The sequence below is a fragment of the Felis catus genome, chromosome B4 (assembly GCF_018350175.1).
Source record: "Felis catus isolate Fca126 chromosome B4, F.catus_Fca126_mat1.0, whole genome shotgun sequence".
Lineage (NCBI taxonomy): Eukaryota > Metazoa > Chordata > Mammalia > Carnivora > Felidae > Felis > Felis catus.
Window position 1 is genome coordinate 126621337 of NC_058374.1, and position 26262 is coordinate 126647598.

Consider the following 26262-nt stretch of genomic DNA (forward strand, 5'->3'; position numbering starts at 1 on the left):
CTAATATGCAATCCAAACCAAACAAAAATATGTGACAATTAATGTTAAAATGTCACAATCTTAAACACCTGATGTTACATCTTTTATATTGCTAATAATTATTTTTCCCATTACCATCACAGAAATCATACAATCCCTCCTAATCCTCTGTAAAACATACAGGGCCAACACTAACTGATAGCCAAGACTAATTTTAGCTTGAGAAAAGCAGGCTATTGCTTTCCAGCACATCTAATTCCTGTTTCAATCAGTTAAAGTTGTAGACCTGATGGGCGCCTGGGTGGTTCAGTCAGTTAAGCGTCTGACTCTTGATTTTGGCTCAGGTCATGATCTAATGGTTGTGTGTTGAGTCCGACACCGGGCTCCATGCTATCAGTGAGGAGCCTGCTTGGAATTCTGTCTCCCTCTCTCTCTAACCCCTCCCCACTAGTGCTCTCTCTGTCTCTCTCTCAAAAAATAAACATTAAAAAAAAATTGGGGCACCTGGATGGCTCAGTCGCTTAACTCTCCAACTTCAGCTCAGGTCATGATCTCGCCATTGATGGGTTCCAGCCCCACATCGGGCTCTGTACTAACAGCTCAGAGCCTGGACCCTGCTTCGGATACTGTGTCTCCATCTCCCTCTGCCCCTCCCCGGCTCACGCACTGTCTCTCTCTCTCGCTCTCTCTCAAAAATAAACATTAAAAAAAATGTTTTTAAATAAAAAATAAAGTTCTAGGTATGTCAAGAGCCAAACTTGCTTATGTCAGCTGAACTTCTTGTAATCACGTAATTAAATTTTATGCATACTCATTAATTGAGTGTAAAAAGAAAGCATTTTTTTGGTCAAATCACTACGGTGTACATCTGAAACTAATGTGACACTGTGTTAACTATACTTCAGTTTTGTTTAAAAAAAAGCTGTTTTATTGAAAATTAAATTGTACATTTCAAAATGGTTCAAAAAAAAGTGAATCACTAAAAAACTTTATTACCTGTGAATAAGATGCTTAAAATAGACCATAAGAAAAAAATGTACTAAAGAAATTTTGCACTCAAGTTTGTTTCACAAGGGTCTTTAAGGTTTTAATTAACTTTAAAGAAAATAATAGGCAGTATCAGACTGTGGGTGCAATTCATGCATGAAGGCCAACATGAAACTCCAATGAAATCAGCAAAACAATATTCATTTATATATTCAACCCACAAGTACATGTTGAATACCTAAGTTAACTTTTTGGTCACAGTAACTTTTATATTCTTAAAAATGACTGAATAATCTCAAAGAGCTTTGTCTTATAGGTAATATCAACATTTATGTGAGAAATTAAAGATGAGAAAATTTTAAAACGTAAGACTACACCAGCACACATTCCATTAGCCATCACAGCAATAATGTCATTACTTATCATGTAGCTTCTAGAAAACTGACTGTATACATGAGAGAGTGACAGTTAAAAAGCCAAATAATGTCTTAATATTACTATGAAGGTAGTTTGGGCTTAAAAGAGTCTCAGGAATCCATAAGCATCCCTGGACCAACCCCTGAGAACTGCTATCATAGGGTTGAAGAGCCAATAACTGAATGAGGAAGCAACATGAATCAGCCCCTCTTTTGAGTAATTTGATGGAACAAGACAATAAAGAAGTAAATCAATAAATATATAATTTCAGGTAGTGATAGACGCCATGAAAAATAAAACAGGGCAAGGAAAAGAAAGGGAAAAGTGAGAGATACGTAGGAGGAGCAGGGGCAATGACTTTACATAAGATGGTCAGAAAAGGTCTCTCTGAGAAGGGCTAATGAAGGAATGAGCCTTGCCAAGGTCTGAGATAATAACATTCCAGGTAGAGAAGCAGAAAATGCAAACACCTTGGATGCCATGGGAAGATTCTGAGCATAGAATGATTTGACCTGATAAAGGTTTTTAAAATATTCCTCTGGCTTCCACATGGAACAGGCTGGGAAGGTAGGTATAAAAATGGAAGTTGAGAAGTTAGGAGTCTATTGCAACGTCCTGAAAAAAATGTTCCTAGTATAACAGCAATGGAAGGGTGAGATCTGAAAGGATATGAAAGTTATTTTAGAGGAAAAGCTATAATTGCTGAAGGACAAAACATAAGGTTATGAGGAAAAAAAGAAATGAAAAAAAATGACTCCTAGGTTTTACAGAGCACCAAGGTGAATGTTGCCATTTATTGTGATTTAGGAAAACCATGAGAGGTGGGTAAGATGGGGGCAAAATCAAGCTTAAGACGCTTATTCAGAATCTGAATAAAAACACTGGATATGTAGGTCTGGAGCTCAAGATAGAGAGGCCAGGGCAGGAAATACATGATAAGAAATCATGAGGTATTCAAGTATGTGACTAGGTGAGATCACCTAAGGAACAGATGTGAATAAAGAAGTGAGCTCTGGAATTTCGCCTTACAGCAAAAGATTTCACATTAATACATACTTACGTATGTGTTCTTTTTTACGCTTGTCTTTTTCAAATAACTAACTGCAGTTCCCAGTGGTATTAGGGCACTTTTGGTACCTCCCTTTTCATATCAAGACATAGACTCAAGAATCTCCTTCATCAGAAGTATTCTGGAAACTTCTGGAACTCCTCTTCTCTCAAACCAGTATCTCACTCCCTCCTTCCTCTCATCCCCTTCTTCACACACACTAACCATCTCTACTCTTTATTCTTCCCCCAGGGTTGTCTCTCTTCAGTGCTCCCAAGATTTGCATATTTCTCCAGAGGCCCTATTTTACATTCTAATTATTTGTCCTTTAATGGTGTGAAAGTTTCCTTACGGGGCAGGACCCCTCACTTTCATCTTTGAGTCCCCAGTGCCTTGCAAAGTGCCTGTCAGAAAACAGGTTCTTAATGAATGCTTCCTGAATGAATAAAATGAAGGGCCAATGACCTACGCAAAGTCAGTCCCATTGCTACTTAGTAGGAAAGCAGGGATTAGAAACTAGGTTTTCAGATAGCCAGATAAACTCACTTCAGTCTGTCATTCAAAGAACACTACGTTCAGGTGCCATGTTATCTATATATTTTATTTCCTATTTATCATCCTGTCATAACTGTAAGTCTGGTGATGTGCCCAAAATTCACCTTCCTCAGCCTGTCCAGAATCTGTGCAACCAACTTATGTATTACCTTTCCCATTAAAAACTCTCTTCATCAATCCCTCAATCACTGTCCTCCTCCCCCACACCAGCCACATATACAAACTCAGTAATACCCTATACAATCTGATTTCTGATCTCACAACTACACTGAAGCTACTCTCTGTTTACCAAAGGCCTTTGTAACAGTTAAAGTATAATTTTCAAAATAGTAAAATCATACTCTCATAAAAATATTTTAAAAATTAAATGAATATATGGCAAAGATTTGATTTAACTCATTATAATGAATGAAGAAACCAGTAAAGATGTTAAAACTGGTTCAAATGAGAATCTGGCATATAGAGATTTACACTCCCCATGGTACAAAATTAATTTGCATGACATGAATAGGAATAATTTGCATTCATATGGACAGGAAACATTTGTTTTTTTTTTATCTCATTTTTTTTTTATTATATGAAATTTATTGTCAAATTAGTTTCCATACAACACCCAGTGCTCATCCCAAAAGATGCCCTCTTCAATGCCCATCACCTACCCTCCCCTCCCTTCCACCCCCCATCAACCCTCAGTTTGTTCTCAGTTTTTAAGAGTCTCTTATGCTTTGGCTCTCTCCCACTCTAACCTCTTTTTTTTCTTTTTTTTTCCCTTCCCCTCCCCCATGGATTTCTGTTAAGTTTCTCAGGATCCACTAAGAGTGAAAACATATGGTATCTGTCTTTCTCAGGAAACATTTGTTCTATTATCAGCTTTCTTTATTATTTTTTTTTAATGTTCATTATTTATTTTTGAGAGAGACAGAGTGCAAGGGGAGGGTGGGGCAGAGAGAGAGGGAGACACATAATCCGAAGCAGGCTCCAGGTTCCGAGCTGTCAGCACAGAACCCAACACGGGGCTCAAACTCACAAGCTGCAAGATCATGACCTGAGCCGAATGTGGATGCTTAACCAACTGAGCCACTCAGGCGCGCCCCTCTATTATCAGTTTTCTATATCTTAACTTTAAAAAAAGTGTTTTTTTCAAGTGTAATTAAACATACAGTGTTATATTAGTTTCAAGTGCACAATGATTCAACAATTCTATGCATTTCTCAGTGCTCATCAAGATAAATGTACTCTTGGGGTGCCCGGGTTAAGTGTCTGACTTCCGTTCAGGTCATGATCTCAGTTCCTGGGTTCGAGCCCCACGTGAGGCTCTGTGCTGACAGCTCAGAGCCAGGAGCCTGCTTTGAATTCTCTGTTTCCCTTTCTCTCTGCCCCTCCCAAGTTCACACACACACTCGCTTGCTCTCTCTCTCTAAAATAAAATAAAATAAAATAAAATAAAATAAAATAAAATAAAATAAAATAAAATAGGGGCACCTGGGTGGTTCAGTCGGTTGAGCATCCAACTTTGGCTCAGGGCATGATCTCATGGTTCATGGATTCAAGCCCCACATCAGGCTCTGTGCTGACACCACGGAGCATGGAGCCTGCTTTGGATTCTGTCTCCCTCTCTCTCTGCCCTTCCCCAACCTGAGCTCTCTCTCTCAAAAAAAAAAAAAATAAAAATAAAAATAAACAGACTTACAAAAAATTAAAAAAAAAAATAAGTGTACTCTTCATTCCCCTTACCTATTTCACCCACCCCCAATTCCACCTCCCTCTGACAACCACCAGTTTCTTCTCTATATTTGAGTCTGGTTTTTTTTGTTGGCAGTGGTGGTCTCTTTTCCTTTGTTCCTTTGTTTCTTAAATTCCACATATGAATCTAATCATATGGTATGTGTCTTCCTCTGACTCATTTCACTTAGCAGTATACCCTCTAGGTCCAACCATGTTGTTGCACATGGGAAGATTTCACTCCTTTTTATGGCTGAGTCAAATTCCAGTGTGAGTGTGAGTATGAGTGTGTGTGTGTGTGTGTGTGTGTGTGTGTTTGCATGCGTTATCACATCTTCTTTATCCTTTATCTATCAATGGACACATGGGTTGCTTCCATATCTTGGCTACTGTAAAAAAAAAAATGCTGCAATAAACATAGAAGTTCATACACCTTTTTGAATTAGTGTTTTCATTTTCCCTGGGTAAATATCCAGTAGTGGAATTACTGGATCATACAGTATTTCTATTTTTAATTTTTTGAGGAATCTCTATACTGTTTTCCACAGTGGTTGCACCAATTTGCATTCCCACCAATAGGCCGCAAGGCTTCCTTTTTCTCCACATCCTCACAAACACTTGTTTCTTGTGTTTTTAATTTTAGCCATTCTGACAGGTGTGAGGTGATAATCACATTGTGGTTTTGATTTGCATTTTCCTGATGATTAGTGATGTTGAGCATCTTTTTATGTGTCTGTCGACCACCTGTATGTCCTCTTTGGAAAAACGTCTATTCAGGTCCTCTGACCATTTTTTAAAGCAAATTGTTTGGCTTTTTGGTGTTGGGTTGTATAAGTTCTTCATATATTTTGGATACTAACTCTTATCAGATATACCACTTACAAATATCTTCTCCCATTCACTAGGTGGCCTTTTTGTTTTGTTTATGGTTTCCTTCACTGTACAAAAGCTTTTTATTTTGGTATAGTCACAATAGTTTAATTTTGCTTTTGTTTCTCTGACATAAAGAGACATAATCCAGAAAAATGTTTCTACAACTGATGTCAAAGAAATTACTGCCTGTGTTTTCTTCAAGGAATTTTTTGGTTTCAGGGCTCACATTTAGGTCTTTAATCTATTTTGAGTTTATTTCTGTGTATGGTATAAGAAAGTGGTCCAATTTCATTCTTTTGCATGTAGCTGTTCAGTTTTCACAGCACCATAACTTTAATCTACACTGTGCCTTTAACCCTTTTTATAAAAAATTGTAAAACAGTCTAGGCAATCAAGGACAAAAGTACATATCCCTAAATCAGACTAATATAATTTCTGGAGGGTTCTCTAGGTCTAGGAAGGTCCACTGCTCATCATTCAAGACACACAGTCATTTCTTCTACCCATTTCTAAGTTGTTGACAATTTTTCCTAAAAACTGTCAAAACTCATCCTAACCTGCCTTCTTCAGCACAATGAAGAAAAATACTTGCCACCTTTGGTTCCCATAATACAGTACTCACCTGGTTTCTCTTCTACCTCTGACTGATTTTCTTCAGTCCCCTTCACCAGTTTCTATTCATCTTACAGTATTCACCAAGATTTTGATACATCTTATTCTATTCAATATCATCAGTCATGCTTTGTCTATTAATTATATAGGAATTATTCCCATATCCAGAGTTCTAACATCTATAATCCCCAAACCTCAACTTCTATTTTCTCCATTTCCCATGTTGATATTTTAGCAGTACCTCAAATTCATTGATGACCTGAACTAAACTCATTCTTTTCCTAACCTAAATATGGTCTATTCCTGTGTTCTCTGACTTAATGTCTAACTGTCAAAGAAGTACAAAGGATGAGAATCTTTCATTCTACTGACTCTCTGAAACTGCCTTTCTCAGACAGTCACCTAAACTGTCCATTGTACCTCTATAATCACTCTCTTGCATCTTCCCCTTGGTCATACACTTTTCCCTAATTAAAGCCTACATTATCTTTCAATGGACTGTTGATAAAGCCTCCACACTCAGCTGCCAAAGTTGTATTTCTTCAACAAATTTTTCTGACTTCGTCCCACCTTCTGATCTGAGTTCTTAAATAATAGGCATCTACTGTTTTAGGGCACCCACTTACTTTCTACTCATTCTACTTCAGTAACTCCAAAACTGAGTCCACCTGTGAGGCATACAACTGCAGCTCAGACAGAGGCTCACAATCACTGGTTCATAAACTGGTCCAAACAGAGCCACTGAAGTGCCACAGACTTTTGCTAAGATTTCTGGGGCTGAGCATATGTTTTTTACTACTATAGCTGCTACTGTTATTGCTATATTTTACCACCAGAGGACAGCCTGAGAAGCCAACCCAGAATAAGTGAAGTTTGGAGATACAAAGAGGGAAATTTGGTCCTGGGGACATCTTCTGAGTCCTAAAACCAACTCATGTCTAAATCCACTTTCCTTTGGATTGTTCAATTACATTTGTCAATCAATTCTCTGTTTAAGCCTATTTGAGTCAGGCAAAACTATCCAGAGTACTAAACCAAAAGAGTACTAAACAGTATCCCCTGTCTTTTCATGCACCATATGACTCAGTTATGAAATTTTCTTCCCTCGGCCTGGATGGAATTCTCTTCCTTCCATTCTGTGTTTGTTAAGATCCATCTCATACCTCAAGGCTCAGCTCAAATGCCTCAGTGAAGCAATCCTCTAAGGCTGGAAAAAGAAGCAAAAGGGATTTTAAACTATGTTATGGCTTTCTGAACTTTAATCTAAAGGTAAAGAAATGTCATGAAAGGATTTTAAAGAGTAAAGAACACAAACAGATTTACAATTTTAAAAGATCACTCTGATTGCTGTATAGAGAATGAATTAGAGAAGGGCAAGGGGGACAATGATTCATAAACTACTCAAATTAGGCCAAAAAAATGATAGTATGAGCTAAAGTAACAGTGGAGATAGAAGAATGTATTTCTGTGATTATTTTATTTTTGGATAAATCCCTCTCCATACTGTAAACTCTCTGAGGACAGAGAAATTATCTATTGACTTCCGTTTACCCACAGAAATTAACAAAGTGATTGACACACAACAGAAATTCAAATATTTGCTGAATAAATTAATATATAATTAATAATCCCACCTGTCAATTGAGCAACTGGGCAAATAGTGTTATTATTTATGAAGATAGGAAACACAGGAAAAGTCTGTTTTTGAGACAGAGATAATGGAGAAGATGATCTTTGTTTTGAACAAGTTTAAGATAATATAACACAATCAAATAGGCAGGGAATCTATATATAATGGATACATATCTGGGGATCAGAAGAGAAATATGAGCTGAAGATGCTGATTTGTGAATTCTGGGCAAATGAATGGTAATTGACTTTTCAAAGAGAGATGAGATTGCCTACGAATTATGCAAAATGAAAAAAGGGTGGAGATCACAGACCTCAGGGGTATTTAAGGGTTGAACAGAAAAAGAGAAGTCAAGGAAGAAGACTAATAGCTCTGGCAGAAAAAACAAACAAGAAGAGGATCCTCTAATTAAAGCAAGGGGAAGAAGAGGAAAGTGTGGTCAAAGGTGTGAAACAGTAAAAAGTCAAGGAACTGGGAATGCAAGCTGGTGCAGCCACTCTGGAAAACAGTATGGAGGTTCCTCAAAAAACTAAAAATAGAACTACCCTACAACCCAGAAATTGCACTACTAGGCATTTATCCATGGGATACAGGGGTGCTGTTTTGAAGGGACACATGCACCCCCATGTTTATAAGCAGCACTATCAACAATAGCCAAAGTATGGAAAGAGCCCAAATGTCCATCGATGGATGAATGGATAAAGAACATGTGGTACATATATACAATGGAATATTACTCGGCAATCAAAAAGAATGAAATCTTGCCATTTGCAACTATGTGGATGGACCTGGAGGGTATTATGCTAAGTGAAATTAGTCAGTCAGAGAAAGACAAAAATCATATGACTTCACTCATATGAGGACTTTAAGAGACAAAACAGATGAACATAAGGGAAAGGAAACAAAAATAATATAAAAACAGGGAGGGGAACAAAACAGAAGAGACTCTTAAATATGGAAAACAGAGGGTTACTGGAGGGGTTGTGGGAAGGGCGATGGGCTAAATGGGTAAGGGGCACTAAGGAATCTACTCCTGAAATCATTGTTGCACTATATGCTAATTTGGATGTAAATTTTAAAAAATAAAAAATAAAACTAAAAAAAGAAAAAAGAAAAAGAAAAAGTGTCAAAGTTCAAAAAAAAAAAAGTCAAGGAATGAAAAGTTTAAAAGCATACTTTGGATGAAAAGTGTTTTGATGGAGTAGGTGCAGGTGGAACCAAGACTAGTTTGGAGTGGATTGAAGGATGAGTAGAAGATAAAGAAATGAAGTAAGCCAGTATTAGACATCTTGTTCATGAAATTTGGCTACAAAGGAACTAAGAAACACAGTTACAGGAGAGGAATGTACTCAAAGGGAGATTTTTGTTCCTCTGTTGGTTTTCCTGCTCTTACTGAGTTCTTATAGCATGTTTAAGTGCTGATTAGAAGCAAACCAAAAATAAAGAAAGGATGAAAGGGGCTAGGTGGCTCAGTTGGTTAAGCATCCAGCTTTGGCTCAGGTCATGATCTCAGGGTTCCTGTGATTTAGAGCCCCTTGTCAGGTTCTGTGCTGACTGACAGCTTGGAACCTGGAGCCTGCTTCAGATTTTATGTCTCCTTCTCTCTCAGCCCCTCCCCAGCTCATGTTCTGTCTCTGTCTCTCTCTCAAAAATAAACATCAAAGAAAGAAAGAAAGAAAGAAAGAAAGAAAAGGATGAAAGAGAATAATGAAAAATGAGATTCACAACATCAAAACATCTGTATCTATCTATATAGATATAGATACATAAACATCATGTTGTACACCTTAAATATATACATTTTTGTCAACTATGCCTCAATAAACCTGTAAAAAATGTGAGCAGTTTTTAAAATGGGGTATAGCTGAAGAGACTGGTGAGTTTAAAATACACATTAGCATCAAAGTTAAATGAAGTAACTGTCTCACTCCTAAACCCTAGACTTAAAGAAAATTTTAAAATTATTTATCAAATGCCTACGGTGTAAGAGAAACTATGCTAGACACTGCAGAGAATACAGCTCTTGCCCCAGATATCTGCAGAGCCTTGATACTTCTCTTTCTTTAGGTCTCTGTTCTCACATTCTGCTTTATTTCTCTCCACTTTTTACAACCTGACATATTATATTTGTTTTATTGCCTGTTTCTCCTCCTAGACTAGAAGCACCTCAAGGGCAGGGACTTTCTCTTACTGTTGTATCCCCAGTACCAAAATAATGCCTGCCATAAATATGAATGAAAAATAAATTTTTGATTGAATGAAATGGTACCTTCTCTTCAGGAAGAAGAGTTGCAATTTGTTAAATGAAAAATAAGTGAATATATGAGGACTATATAATATTTAGAAATTAAAGAAATAAATACTATGGTGATATGGAAAGCAGTATCAAAAAATGGCATAAGAGTTACAAGACTATAAAGCATCCCAGACAAGGTGATATAAACAATATTAAGGAAAAGGTGGTTATGTGGACTGGACCTTAAAGGGGTAAATAGATTCTTTTATGTGTACAATTCAATGATTTCTTAGTACATTTAAAGAGTTGTACAACCACCAACTTCTAGAACATTTTCATCACCTCAAAAAGAAACCCTGTGCCCCTTAGCTACCACCTCCCAACTCTCCCAACCCACCTAGCCCTAAGAAGCCACCAATCTACTTTGTCTCTATATATTTGCCTATTTTAGGCATTTCAAATAAACATAATCAAATAATATGTGGAATTTTGTGACTGGCTTCTTCACTTAGCATAATGTTTTTAAGGTTCATCCATGCTGTAGCATGTATCAGTACTTCATTTCTTTTTATGGTTGAATTATACTCCATTGTATAGATACACCATATTTTGTTTAACCATTCGTCAGCAGATGGCCATCTAGGTTGTTTCCACCTTTGACTATTACAAATTATAAATTATGAACAATAATAGTCCTGTGAATATTCATATATAAGTGTTTATGTGGTATAATTTTAATAAGAGATAAGGAAGGAATTGGAATATTTTCTTTTTTTTTTTTTTTAAGTAGTCTCCATGCCCAATGTGGGGATTGAACTCACAACCCTGAAATCAAGTCACATGCTCTACCAAATGAGCCAGAATTGAAATATTTTAAATCATTCAATCCCAAATATGACATATTCAAGATAATGTTTTCACTGATGAGGCAAAGTGAATTTTCATAAAGCTTCATTTATTAAAGTCAAAGGACTGTCCTTTATTTTGCAACAATGTCCTTCTAACTTTCTTTTTAAATATTAAAGTATCCTTTTTAAACAAAATGATGGCAATATTAAAAGGTAGTTTTGTTAACTTACTTAGGTAAAATAAACTTCATTAAATCCATAAATCTAAGAAATGCTGTTGACTGAAGGAAATGGCATAAAGGAAAGAAGGTAGAAACCCACAAGAGAGCCCGAATGCCAAGCTAAGGAGATTGCACATTATTCTATGGTCAGTAAGAAAATGCATAAAGTTGTTTAAGTATAAAATTAGTGACTCCTAGATGTCATTTCATTCAGCAAACAATAACTGAGCTACAACTATATGAAAAGCACTGAATTCAGTGCTATGAGAACTGACTAAATAAAACTCTGTCCTTGCCTTTTTATAACTTAGTCTTTAGCAGAAGACAAAAGTCTCTCTATTCATTATTTACACCTCTACCCATTTTTTAGAAAGGGCAATATGTAGTAGTTAAAAAAAAATCTTTTAAAAAGGAAAATACGGGACTATTCTACTGTGCTTACAAGTTTTATGTCACTCCCTGACAATGTGAGTTGCTGGGTGTACAAAGATAAGCAATATATAACCCCTATTCTTTTTTCAATTTTTAAAGAATGTTTATTCATTTATTTCTGAGAGAGAGTGTGAGCAGGAGAGGGGGAGAGAGGGAGGGACGGGGGGGAGGGAGAGAGGGAGAGAGGGAGAGAGAGAGAGAATCAGAAGCAGACTCATGGCTCTGAGCTTTAAGCACAGAGCCCAATGCAGGGCTCAAACCCTCGAACCAAAATGTGAGATCAAGAGATCATGACTTGAGCCAAAATCAGAAACTTAACCAACTGAGCCACCCAGGTGCCTCTATAATCCCTATCCTACAGAAGCTTACGGTCTAGATTTTATAAACTTATCACATGATCTAGAAGAAACTGACAGCAAACATTTAATTAGATATTATTCACCTAGGGCTTTCAATTTAGTAGCAAATAACAAACAAGCACTTACTACTACCAGTCACATTTTAAGCATTTTACATTTGTTAACTAATTTTTTAATCCTCTTTAACAATGTTATGAAAAGGGTCTTAGAACCATATTAACATATTATTAATACATTAAAATATATTACATTTATCATCTTTTCCCAGAATCTACTAATCAATTCTGCTAATGAGCATTTTTACATAGTTGCTGTATCATTCCCATCAGCACACCAAAAAAATCTCTTGAGTTCACATCCCAATCCAGGCACCATGTCATTTTTTGATCCCGTTACAGCAAAACTCCCTAAAAGAGCTGTCTGTATGAGTTATCTCCCAAATTCTCACCTCTCAGCCTCTCTTGGAAAGGCTTTGCCTCTGACATTACTTAAACCACTCCTAGTCAAGGTTATACATTCTAAATACAATTTTTAGTTTTCAGTCCTCATCTTACTTGACCTATCAGCAACACCTGACGTAGGTAAAACACACTCTTTGAAATACTTTCTTTACCTTGGCATCTAAGACACCATACTCTTCTGGGCTTTTCTTACTAGATATTCCTTCTCAATCTCCTATGTAAATTCTTCCACAACTCCACAATTTCTACACATTAGAGTACCCAAGGCTCAGTCCTTGGACCTCCTCTGTTTTCTATCTACACCCAGTTTCTTTTTTTAATTTTTTTTTAATGTTTACTTAATTTTAAGAGAGAGAGAGAGAGAGAGAGAGACAAAGTGTGAGCAGGGAGAGGGGCAGAGAGAGAGGGAGACACAGAATCCAAAGTAGGCTCTAACCTCTGAGCTGGCAGTTCGGATATGAGGCTCGAACTCACAGACAGTGAGATCATGACCTGAGCCAAAGTCGGACGCTTAACCAAGTGAGCCACCCAGGCGCCCCTACACTCACTATAATGTTCTCATATAGTCTCATGTTTCCACTAGAATGTGACTTCAACAGGGTAAGAATGTTTTAGCTATTTTTGTTAATGCCAAAAGCCCTGAATGTAAAGCAATGTCTACATATAGTAGGTGCATGGCAAGTATTTGTTCAATGAATGGATGGATGAGTAATGGCTTTAAATATTATCTACCAACTGATGACTCTCCAATTTATACCTCCTGCCTGTAAATCCATCCTGAACTCCAGATTATCTCCAACTGCCAATCTGCCATCTCCATTTGGATGTGTAACACACATCTCCAACTAAATCGAGTTCAAAAGAGAACTCCAATCACCCTTCCAATGGCTTCTGCAACTGACTTCACTTTCTTGGTCAAGTACAGCTTTATCCTTCTAGTTCCTCAAACCAACAATTTTGAAATTATTCCTAATTCCTTCTCTTTCTCTCATAACACATATCCATCTGCCAAGAAATACTGCAGATTCTCTGTTCAAAATATACTCAGCATTTGACTACTTCTTACCTCATCCAACATCACTGTGGTCCAAGTCATTATCATCTCTCACCTGGATGAATGCAACAGCCTCCTGTCTCTTGTCCACCTTCTCCCCCCCAATTCAGTCTGTTCTCAGAACTATGACCACAGAAATTTTTTCAAACTTAAGTTAAACTGGGGCACCTGGGTGACTCAGTCAGTTGGGCATCCAACTTTGGCTCAGGTCATGATCTCATGGTTTGTGAGTTTGAGCCCTGCATCGGGCTCTGTCCTGACAGCTCAGAGCCTGCTTTAGATTTTGTCTCCCTCTCTCTCACAAACTAAATAAACATTAGAAAAAAAAAATTTTAGGTTAAATTATGCCACTTCTCTGCTCATAATCCTGCAATCATTCCCACTTTGCTTTGAGCGAAAGCACAAATATTGACAACTCAGTCTGGCCCTATCACATCTCTGACCTCAGCTACTAGCACCATTCACTATTCTGATCCATTTATATTGCTTCTTGTGCTGTTTCTTCCAAAGGTTAACCACATTTTCCCACCTCAGGGCCTTCTCCCTCACTGCTTTCCCCTTGCCTGGAATGCTTTTCCCTTAGATATCTGCAATTACCTGTTTCATCACTTTGCTCAACTGCCACCTTCTCTGAGTTCTTCCTGATCACCATACTTAAAACTACAACAATAATCCCATCCCACTGTATTCTTTATCCCCTTCCTCTGCTCTATATTTCTCCACAGCTTTAATCACCACCGAATACTATACCTGTGAATTTCTGGGACGTGTGCTCTGAAGGATAAGAATTTTTGTCTGTTTCATTCACTGCTACATCCCTGGTATTTAAAGCGGTGCCTGTTATAACGTAGGTGGTCAATAACCTATCTGTTAAACAAATGCTTTCATTTCCACGGGGGCGGGGGGGGGGGGGCGGCTAGCAATCATCTAACCTGGTATTTCAGGGAAAGATCATAAAGCTTCTCTAAGATTTCTTTCAGTGCTCTGATCCCTAGAAGGCTTTATACTTTGCCTAGAAAGAAAAACTGTGCTTTGTCTAGTCAACCACAAGGAGGAGTTGAGAGGAAGAGCTGAGCAAAGGGAAACCAGATAATGTTTCCCTTGCTTTTCCTACGGCAACGTCAAGGTGGAAGAAAAGTGGATTTGGAGGTGCCTGTACTGAACGATTTTCTTCACACTATGAGTTACCTAGACGCACACACACGTTAACACCCAAAGCCGCAATCCTTTCGAATGCCACAAAGAGGCCAAGAAAAGCGATCCATGGGCCACTGCGAACTGGGTGTTTGTTTCCCTCCACCGCTAAGAATTCCCCGTAAAATCAGGGGAAGAGTTCCCATTAGTGCAGAGGCATGCAACTCACACAGGACGGCCAGGGTGTTCCAGGCTGCCAGCACTCTCCGGCCAGAGAACTTAACAGTCAATTCTATTTAGTACTCAAGACGCCCTTAATTCTAAAACAGCCTAAGTACGGCCGCCCCAGGTCTAAATTCTCAGATTCTGCCCCCTGCAAGTCAAGCCCTGATTCATTAAACACCGAAACCCATTTCTCACGGGATTCCGACTCACCGCCACCTGTTGATGCCCACATTGGAGGAGCCGGCGAACCAGGGGTCGAGGATGTAGACGCAGCGGATGGTGTCGGCGCCCTGAATGCACTCCTTCAGGGCCGGGTTGTCGTGAAGCCGGAGCCCCTTTCGGAACCAGTGCACGGCGTTCACCCCCATCCCGGGGGCGCGGCGGGCGGCGGTCCTTGCCCAGTTCCCCCAGCGACAAATTCAAGGAAGGAAGGGCCGGCTCATAACCCACACCTCCGCTTCCAGGGGAACCGCCACACCCAAGGAGTGGGGAAAGGGCGGCAGAGGGGGGAAAGGAAAAAATGAGTCCGAGGAGGGGACCGGAGAAGGAAAGGGCGCTGGAGGCGCCGCTGGAAGATGAATGGAGGCTGCCCAGTCAGAGGAGTCCGGGCGTGACGCCCTTTACGAGCCAGAGCCCGCCGCAACCGCCGGGACGAGGCGCATCGCTTCAAGGGCCTCGGACCCCGGGGCGTGGGCACGTTCCACGAGCCCGAGCCTCCACGACAGCCCCGGCCGGCACCGGCAGCCCCGGGAGGTTCGTCACGGAAACCTCGCCCCACCGAGGCGGCCCCTGAGGAGAAAACGGCCCGCCTAAGGCGAGCCACCGAGAGGGACGAGAGGGGATTCAGCCACAGTCGGCCACGCTGTCTCTCGGCCCGGGAAAGAGGAGTGAGCTCGGAGGTGGCGGTCGAGGCCCCTGGACCGTTGCCGGCCGGTGACCGGTTCCGAGGCTGCCCGGGTGACTCCGCCGCCACCGCCGCGTCAGCGGCCTCGGCCACGCCCCCGGCTCCTCATTGGAGAGGGCGCTCCCCACGTGACCCCCGGCACCTCACGTTTCTGAAGTGTGTTTACTACAGCGGCACTGACTGAGGAATCGGCTCGCGATTAAGTCGCTGCTAGGGGGCGGCAGCTGCTTGATCTCGAAGCTGTCGACCCTCTCCCAGTCGCGAGGCTCCCTGCCTCTTCCCCTTTTCTCCGCCGACCGGTCACCTACAAGCGCCCGCGGTGAGCACAGGCCCCATGTGAGGGAAGGCTTAGCCCCGCCCCCGGAGGCCGTGAGCGTCCCCTATTGGCTGAAGCGACTTGAGACCCGGATGAGCACGGGGATGCGGGGAGTTCGCGAGCGCGCGCTCGCCTCGGATGGCGCGCGTGCGCTCTCGCTGCGTTCCAGAGGGAAGGAGGGCGCGGCCGGCGGTCCGGAGCGCGCTCTGGGATACCTCCCGTAGGATCCCGGGAAGGCCTGAAAACAGCTGAGTGTCCTCCAAGAGTCGGCGGGAGAGGCTGGCGGGGAGTGAGGGCAGGATGAGTTGGAAGAGAGTAGGAAGCTCTTAGACTTCAAGCCCAACCTTGTGCTCCAATCCAGCTTTGGCCAAAGAACCCTACTTTGGAGTGTGTGGAGCTGGCGTACCCACCCCCCCCTTTCTTCTGGCCCGCGTGGTGCGGCACCCTGGGACGTGTTCTGGGGAATAGGAGCGCTGGGCAGGGCGGAATACCTGAATACTGTCTATGCATCATCAACCTGTTAGCCCTGATTTCTTACCTTTAGTGTGGGTAACCAAGATCTTCATGAAGGGGCCTTTGTCTACCTTTCTAGCGACGGTGAGCATCAGGCCATGTCGTTCCTTTCCACATGTGATGCCCTTATGTTCATTAAACGTTTACTGAATGAGCCAGGCACTGTTCAAAGTGCTAGAGGTACAGAAAAGAAATAGGAAAAAATCTCAGCCGTGGTGGAGTTTACGATGTGTCTGTTAACCTTTACACGTGCTATTTTTTTCCTTTATAAAATACTCTTCTTTAGAATTTGCTGTTCACCACAGCAACCTTTGAGCTACCTCATATATTTCTACACATCTCTTTAGACTCAGATGAATTGCTACCTAATTTGCAAAAATATTCCTGTTATCCAGAGCAGATTTCGGATGAATACCCATCTCCCCAGTTGTGTCTCTGATACATTACTTATCATACTATTGTGAAGATTAAATGGAAAGTGCCTACTTTAATAGCTAGTAGGAAGTATATGTTCAATAATAGTATTTATTATCGTAATAATGTGTCCCCAATTTCTTCTAACCTGTGGCTTCTCAAGGACAGGGTGTCTGTCCAGTTTGTTTTTTGCATCATCAGTACCCAGTGTAGAGCCTGACACATGCTTTCCAATGTTTATTGAATGAATGAGCGAATGAATGAATGCTGTCTGCCACCAATGTGTCAGACAAGGTCCAAAGGAGGAAGATATGGCAGTTGTTACAGGCTGAGTTGTGTCCTTCTAAAGTTCATGTAACCCCTCGTACCTGTGAATGTGACTTACTTGGAAATAAGGTGTTTGCAGATGACCACGTTAAGATGATGTCATTAGGGAGGGCCCTAATCCAATATGACTAGTGTCCTTATAAAAAGGGGGAAATTTGGACACAGAGACACCCACACACAGAGAGAATGCCACTCGAAGATTGGAGTCATGATGCCATAGGCCAAGAGCTATTCAAAACTAGGAGAGTGTTGGGGCGCCTGGGTGGCTCAGTCGGTTAAGCGTCCGACTTCAGCCAGGTCACGATCTCGCGGTCCGTGAGTTCGAGCCCCGCGTCGGGCTCTGGGCTGATGGCTCAGAGCCTGGAGCCTGTTTCCAATTCTGTGTCTCCCTCTCTCTCTGCCCCTCCCCCGTTCATGCTCTGTCTCTCTCTGTCCCAAAAATAAATAAACGTTGAAAAAAAAAAAAATTAAAAAAAAAAAAAAAACAAAACTAGGAGAGTGTCCTGGAATAGATCCTTCCCTAGCACCTTCGGAGGGAGCATGACCCTGCTAACACTTTAATTTCAGATTTCTGGCCTCCAGAACTATGTGATGATAAATTCCTGTTGTTCTAGGCCAGTCTTTTTGTGGTACTTTGTTATAGCAGCTCTAGCAAACTAATACAGCAGTAATGTAAATTCAGTCATCTAATGAACCAATGTCTGGATGGTCTTTTGTAACTCTGCTTCTATTGCCATAAAAAGGGTATAGCATCCTTTCTTTGGTTTCTTCGGATCATTTAAAATTATACACATGAGAACCCTTTGTTCACTATAAAGTTTTAAATATTTCTCATTTTTTAATCAGTGGAGAGGAGCCTTGGGTAATTACGACTCTGAAGGGTCCACCATCTATGCATAGGATGTAGCATATAGAGCTCTCTGCCCTCACTTGGATTGCCTCATTCTCCAGGGCCTATTGTACTTTTTAAAATACAGTGTTTTATGTTTCACTTTAGGCAGTTTTAAAGTAAGTATATTATGTCTAAAGACATAAGAATTGTTTTCAAGCATCCAAATGAAATTGTGGAATGGAGAGAGAGAGAATATTGATTTGTGTAGAGTTGACTTATGTTTGCCATTTGTTCATTTAATAAAAACAGATTTTTTTTCTAACAGGAAGCTGTATGTGGGTGGATGTGTAACTTTCATTTATACATAAAAGTACTGATTTATTATAAAGTGTCAGTACTGTCAACTGTACATTCCTCAAAGACAAAAGGTTTTTTATGGCACGTAGGTAGTTACTTTAATAAATCTATTATGGAGAAGAAGTAACCATTTAATAATATATATGACTTACTGAGCACCTACTATGTGACAGGCATATTAACCCTCATAATAATATTCTGAGGCAGCTTATTATTATCATTATATTATCATTATTATTATTATTATATTATTATTATTTATTAATAATTTATGCCTGCTTTCTGCTGAAGACACTAAAAGCTCAGAAATACAAATAAGTAATAAAACTAGATGAAAAACCAAGACTGTTTCTGGGGGCGCCTGGGTGGATCAGTCAGTTGAGCATCCAGACTCTTGGTTTCAGCTCAGGTCATGATCTCACAGTTCATGGGTTTAAGCCCTGCTTCAGGCTCTGCAGTGGCAGAATAGAGCCTTCTTGGGATTCTCTCTCTCTGCCTACCCCATCCCCTGCTCCTGCTCTCTCTCTCTCTCTCTCTCAAAATAAATAAACATTTAAAAAAAGAAAAAAAACGTGTGGAAATAAAAGGTGCTATAGGCAAAAATATATATATAAGTAAAAGAAAAGAAAAAAGAGAAACCAAGACTTTCTGAATCTAAGGTCTTTCCTTATATACACTATCCCTCACTGATACTACCATTCCTATTCTTTTTCAGAGTATTTATGTCTAAAGGGGGAAAGGAGGAATGGGGAGCCTTGTCAGAATCTGACGTTCTGGTTGGCTCCAACATCATGCGGTAGAAAGAGTATGGGACTAAGAAGAGACTGGGTAATAATCTCAGCTGGCCATTAATTAGCTGATGATCTTGAACAAGTCACATAGGCTTTCTTGGCCTGATTAATGCATCTATAAATGGAGTAGATTGGACTAGATGATTTCTAAGTTTTCTCTACGATTTAAAAATTCTGGACTCCGTGAACACAACTCTGACACAGGCTCAAAAATATCACTAAGAGTCCTGTTAAACATTCCTTTAACTGCCAACAATGTTGGAACAATCAATATCTCTTCAATTTCATGGGAACACTTGATAAAAGTGTGTCAGCCTCTCAACCGAAAGCCTGTGTTCTCTCATGACCCTATCTTGCAGAGGTGATTTTTGGCATGTGTTATCAACACACAAATAATGAAGGAGTAGACTGTATGATCAGCTCATTCGGCTACAACTACACCGTCTCCAGGGAGGTCTGAATCCCGCTCTTGGAAAAGACACTGGGCATTCCCCGAAGTTTATCTTCCCTCAGGTACTCTCCCTGGGTACCTGAGGGCAAATGCCTGGGGCATTTGTCATAGTTCCCTTCCCCCTTTAACATTAATTATAATTAATTGTAAATCCCCTGTTATAATTAATAATTCTTTTTGTGAAACATTCCCTGTTGGATTTACTACGTGGTTTCTGTCTCCTCATTGGACACTGACTGATACAATCTGTTAACTGATAGAGTCCACACAGATGTATTTGTGAACAGTTTTCTCAGTGGTTCTTGTCCTTTTTGTTGACCAAATGCATTTAGAAAGTGTAAATAATTGCACATGTGGCAATATGGTATTGTGAAATATCAGCTAATGTTTTTACGACACAGATCCTTTTTTTGTCCTGTGACCATTCCCATTCAGGTCATTGAATGTAAGTCCTCTGTTGCCTCAGAGGGGCAGAAGTTGAGGACAAAGGTATTCCAGTGTTTTTGTTCTAAATTCAAGGGCTTAGATCCAGAGGTAAATCAGGAAGAATTTGCTGCTCCCTTCCCTTTTCCCCAGCACTGTATAAAAATTCTTTAAGCTGAGATACGTGTGCAAGAAAAATAAGACAGAGATGCACCAATCTTTTCTAAAACAAGAAGACAGTATTTCACCTATGCTTGTTGTAGGATTAGCTCCAGATTCCTAGGTAAGCTTAGGGTGTTCTGAGAGTAGCAGACACTTATGCCAACTTCCCATCTGAAATCTGGTGGCTGACCTCATGGAGTCCCCGTACCACTCTATGGGGCCCAGAACAAAAGCTTATGAGGGATGCCACTGGACAGAGAAGGCCTGGAAAGCCCTGCCAAGCCTCCTACTGGCTAAGAGAACAGCTAGATTTTTCTTCATGTCCCTTCTTCCTTAGAGGGCTGCAAAGCTTAGCTGAAAGAGAAAACAAACTAACAGGGGTTTTGCCGAAGAGGATTGAATTATGTAAAATGTCATGAAAGGTTGTGTCCAACGACTAAATGGGGACATGGACGTGACATGGCCAGAAGTCAGCAGTCCACAACCCCAAAGTGGGCCTTTACTAAAACCTGACTATGCTAGCACCTGATCTCAGACTGACAGCATCTAGAACTGTGAAGGATAAATTTCTGTTGTTTATAAGCCACCTAGACTGTAGTATTTTGTTACAGCAGCTCGAACAGACAAGACAACCCACAATATTTACAAAGCTAATGAATAGATAAATACCCAAAATACTGTAATTATCCAAAATCAACTGAGTCCTTAATGTGCCAGACACAGAACTACCATATTAGGCGCTATTCTAAGTACCTCAGATACATGATTTCATTTGCTTTTCACAGCAGCCACGTGAGATAGCTATTACTCTTCCTGTTTTATACATGAGAAAACTGGGGCCCAGATAATTAAGTCCTCATAACTTACCCTCAAAAGTAGAAAAGGCAGGAAATAAACACAGGCTTTCCCAGCTCCAATGGTTATGGGTTGCTCAGCACACTCTCCTGCCTGCACTACACTGGCAAGGAAGGGCTTTAAAAATTTTTTTTTTTACTTATTTTGAGAGAGAGAGAGAGCAGGGGAGCAGAGAGAGAGGGAGGGAGAGAATCCTAAGCAGGCTCCGAGCTGTCAACGCGGAGCTCAACACAAGGCTCAAACTCATGAACGCTGAGATCATGACCTAAGCTGAAATCAAGAGTCAGATGCTCAACCCACTAAGCCACCCACGCTCCCCTGTAGGTGCTTTTATATAAGTGCAGAATAAGAACTGTCCAATTGTGGAGGAAGTCTGAATAATTCTGGTTAAGGCGAATCCAGGTAGACTTCTTATAGAAAGTATCATTTACACTGGGAAACTAAAATTTTTTTTTTAATTTAAAGGAATAAAGGAAAGGATTCCAAGGGAGTAGATGATTGTGCAGCATAAGGCAATATATTTATTTGAAATGTTTATGTTGCGGCGTCTGGGTGGCTTAGTCAGTTGAGTGTCCAACTCTTGATTTTGGCTCAGGTCAAGATCCCAGGGTTGTGGGACTGAGCCCTATGTCAGGGCTCCGTGCTGAGCATGGAACCTGCTTAAGATTCTCTTTCTCCCTCCTTCTTCCAGTCTCCCCTGCTAACATATGCTCTTTCTCTGTCTAGATAAATAAACAAATAAACTGTTCATGTAGTGAAGTAAGTATATACAAGTTGAAACCCTAGTGATCTGTGACAGAAACTTGAGGGGTATTTGTTCTACCCGTATCATCAACGAAGCCTGTTGGTAAGAAAGAAAGATGTAATGCAAAGAGCAAAGGATGGCACTGAATTGTACTGCATGTTACTCAGAGCTATTGAAGTGCTTCTAAAGGGCTCATCTCCATGGTGCTTGAGCATTCGGAGAGGAATAAACCAGCCACTCCTGCTGTTGTTGTATTGAGATGGTAACGCTTGGAGAGGGGTCGGGGTAGAGAAGTGGATTTAGGAGTTGCTTCATAAGTTAACCAAGGTCGTAAAGGACTGCCAGGAAATCTCTGTAAAGAAAATACTCACAGGGGCGCTTGGGTGGCTTAGTTGGTTAAACATCTGACTCTTAGTTTAGGCTCAGGTCATGATGTCACAGTTCATGGGTTCAAGCTCGGCATCAGGCTCTGAGGTGACCGTGCGGAGCCTGCTTGGGATTCTCTGTTGCTCACTCTCTCTCTCTGCTCCTCCCCTACAAAAAGAAGTAAACTTTTAAAAAAATTTTCAAAGAAAGAAAATATTCATAAATGACCAGTATTATTAGCTCAAGGCAGAAGAAGAAAGAATAACCTAGAGGCAAGGTATATATGCTGGTGTAAGAACAGGCACTACCCAACCTGCTATTTTCCCTGGTCCCAACCTCTCAGAATTCCTGAAAACGAAGAAGTTGCCTGGGGCTGGTCATGCCACCTGGTGGCCAGTGCAAGAAGTACAAGTGGTTCCACCAGAATCTGTACATACATTCAGAAAAATCTCCATTCTGCCAAGAGGTACTGTTAAAACAGTAAGGTTTATGGAAGCCCTGCATCAGGCTCTGGGCTGTCAAGGAGGAACCTGCTTGGGATTCTCTCTCTCTCCCTCTCTCTCTGCCCCTCCCCTGCTCGCTCTCTCAAAATAAATAAATAAACTTAAAAAAAAATTTTAAATAAGGTTTATGGAAAACAATCGGTTAAGACAGACCACTTAAAATGTATTCAACTTAATAACTGCAGCACTAACAAAAAAATAACCATCCTATAAATTAAAAGTACAAAACATTTAATCCCTAATAAATAAGTAGAGTGCTTTACTTTATAAAAGGTCGCTGGATGTAAAGGGTATAAGAACAGATTGAGGCTATTGATTTATGGAGACAAGAATTCCATACATAAAGATCAGGTAGAATTCTAACTCTAAGACAGAGGACATGGCTAAATCAAGACAAATGAATAATACGGAATAAATCATGGGCATTCTAAACAGTACTGTATTCCTCTGCAGCTTGCCGTGTTCAGCTGTGAGCACCCACTTTGACATTCAGCTGTTGTGGAACTGATTTAGTGGAACAAAATGATAACCTATTGGGTAAAATTGCATATGAATCAACACAACTTTTGCCTTTTTCTGACATCATTTCTCTATTAACCAATCACATACAGACTAATTTGCATATCAGAAACCCCTGTAGTAAAAGAGCTTGCAAGTCACTTTCCCTTCCCCTGCTCGCAAGGGGACCTTGACCTACTGAGCACCTTGCATGTAATCCCCACCAGCCCCCCACCCCCACTCCCATACTCACATTTGCTGCAGTCTTCCAAACATAATTCCACCTCTGGCAAGCTCTTTATAACTCTTATTTAGCTGTGTGACTCTCAGTCCACAAAGCCAGATGTAGAGAAAAATTATTTTCTGTAAATCAACTTAATTTCCTCCAAGTTAGCAGGAAATTGATCCTAGTCATTCTTGAAGTTTTTCTCTCACTTCCTGGGAGCCATGTCAAGATTATGTGGCCCCATGCAGTGGGGCTCACATTTTGGGGGCCCTCAGTCATCTGGCCATACTGGCCTCCGTACCTCTGCAGAAATGGCTAATGTCAGGGGGACAAACCATAAAAGACTCTTAAATATAGAGAGCACACTGAGGGTTGCTGGAGGGTTTTTGGGTGGAGGCATGGGCTAATTGGGCAAGGGGCATTGAGGAGGACACTTGCTGGGATGAGCACTGGGTGTATTTTGTAGCGGATGAATCACTGGATTCTACTCCTGAAATCATTATTGCACTATATGCTAACTAATTTGGATGTAAATTTTTAAAAATTAATAAATTAAAAAAAAAAAGAAATGGCTAATGTCTCTCTCACATGGTCCTTTCAGACTTGGGTTCCATCTGCTGAGTTTGTGCCTTACTTACAGAATGACAGTTTGCTTCTTGCTGCTGAGATCTCTCCTCACCCTGGCCAGGCAGCTACCTCCCTCTGTCCTCACTCCTCCTGTCTAGGGCCTTGCCAACATCTTGGGGCACTGCCGCTAAGAGGTATGCAGGACCCTGGCTCCTCTTCTGTTCCTGGTGGCATCTCTTCTTAGTCCCTGGTAATCTGAACTGCTTTTCTTGCTTCTCTGAGATACTCTATTCTGCTTCACATCTTAATCTCCTTCTTACGAGTTAAGAATCTTAGTTGTAGGGGCACCTGGGTGGCTCAGTCTGTTAAGCATCTGGCTCTTGACTTTGGCTCAGGTCATGATCTCATGGTTCATGCGTTCGAGCCTCACATCAGGCTCTGCACTGACAGTGTGGAGCCTGCTTTGGTTTCTCTCTCTCTCTTCCCCTCCCTGCTCTCTTTCCCTCTCAAAGTAATTAAATAAACTGAAAAAAAAAAAATCTTAGTTGTAAGCAATAGCAGATACAGCTCAAACTGACCTAAAAGAAAATATATTGGCCCAGATGACTGAAAATCTAGACATAGGCTGGCTTCAGGTTGGGATTGATTTAGTCAGCCAAAAAAATTGATTGAAATATATCTTTATTGTTACTGGGCCACTCTGTTCTTGTCCCAGATGCACCAAAGAATTGGAGGCCTGAGACCAGAATGGGGAGATAGAGTTTATAGAGTTTATTGAGTAGAAAAGTACACTTTCAAGAGTGAATTTGGGCCACTGAGTACGTGGGTGGGATTATAACAATGAAGCCCACCAATGGGAAAGAAATCACTTCATTATTTATATTAAAGCAGGACTCAAGGCCCACCATAAAGTCATCAACTATTCCAAAGTAACAGCCATTAGTCAAAGTCCAGAAGAAAACCCAAGTCTCATAGGCTGAAATAGGCTAAAAGAGCCCTTCACAAAATACACCAATCTTGACTTAGATTCCTATGAAGGCCAAGTAATTCTTAAGGACAAATTTCTATCCCAATCAGCCCCAGACATCTGTTGCAAATTATGAAAACTGATGTAAGAATCTGGGTCTACCTTAGATGAAATGCTGGCCACAGCCTCCACAGTCTTCTATAATCATGATCAGGAGACAGAGGTTAGGGGTGAGGAGAAGAAAAAAAGAAAGGAAGTCAGGCATGCCCAAATGCTAGTTGACTTACAAGGCAAGACCACCTCCAAAGGCACCCTGGAAGAAAAAGACAAAAGCGAAAGTAAATGCCATGTTTGCCAACAACAGGGGCATTGGGCACAAGGCTGCCATAATAAACACACTCTTCTCTCAACTGGTAATTACAAATATGGGCAACTGGGGACTGGGCTACTCTTTGTCCCTTAACATGGGGGGCAACGGGGGCAAGGACCACCAGTAACCTACCAGATGATTGCCTAAGAGTGAGGAGGTCCCCTCCAGTCAGCCCCACCTTCAAGGATCCACATCACTGGACTGGAGCCAAGGGTGCAAATGGATGTGGCAGGTAGGCCAACTATTTCCCTACTTGATACTGGGGCCATGTATTCTGTCTTGACTTCCTTCTCCAGACCCCCACTCCCCTAAAACCTGCCTCATCATGGGAGTGTCTGGCCTACCAGCCCTCAGACATTTCACTGATCCCCTGCTCTGCATCTGGGAGAGAGAAGCATTTACCTATAATTTCCTAATTATGCCTGAATGTCCTAGCCCATTATTAGGCAGGGACCTCTTACCCTTACTTTGGAGGGCCAAAGTCATCTTTGGACCTCATACTGGAAACTGTCTAAGGAACATGCTAGGAGCTCTCTTAACATCACCTTCACCCATTCCAACATAAATACTAAAAAATTGGGATTCCCTCGTCAACCCAGATGGCTAGGATCAAGGAATCCCTGGGAGAGCAATATCAACCACACCCATTATAATTCAACTTGAGGACCCCTATTACTACCCTCACAAAAAAAACATAATACCCTATCAAATCTGAAGCTAAACAGGGGCTACAGCCCATAGTACCAAGGTTTTAAAACATGGGCTTCCTATCCCCACAACCTCACTGTGCAACATCCCCATCCCAGCAATTTAAAATAAAAGGACAACAGCTATCACCTAGTCCAAGACTTAGGAGCCATTCATGAGGCTGTTATACCCCAA

General features: G+C 40.9%; 1 protein-coding gene across 3 annotated transcripts in view; it reads right to left on the reverse strand.

Annotated features, from left to right (window-relative positions):
* CRY1 (cryptochrome circadian regulator 1) overlaps positions 1-16020 on the reverse strand; it is a 93509-nt gene extending 77489 nt beyond the window's left edge. For 2 of the 3 annotated variants that reach the window (XM_003989209.6, XM_045062270.1), the window contains exon 1: positions 15004-16020. In XM_003989209.6, the coding sequence (XP_003989258.1) occupies positions 15004-15161 (158 nt within the window). In that variant the 5' untranslated portion in view covers positions 15162-16020. The remainder of the gene's footprint in view (positions 1-15003) is intronic. The other variant, XM_019835452.2, reaches the window with a different exon arrangement.
* Positions 16021-26262: the final 10242 nt, after the last annotated feature.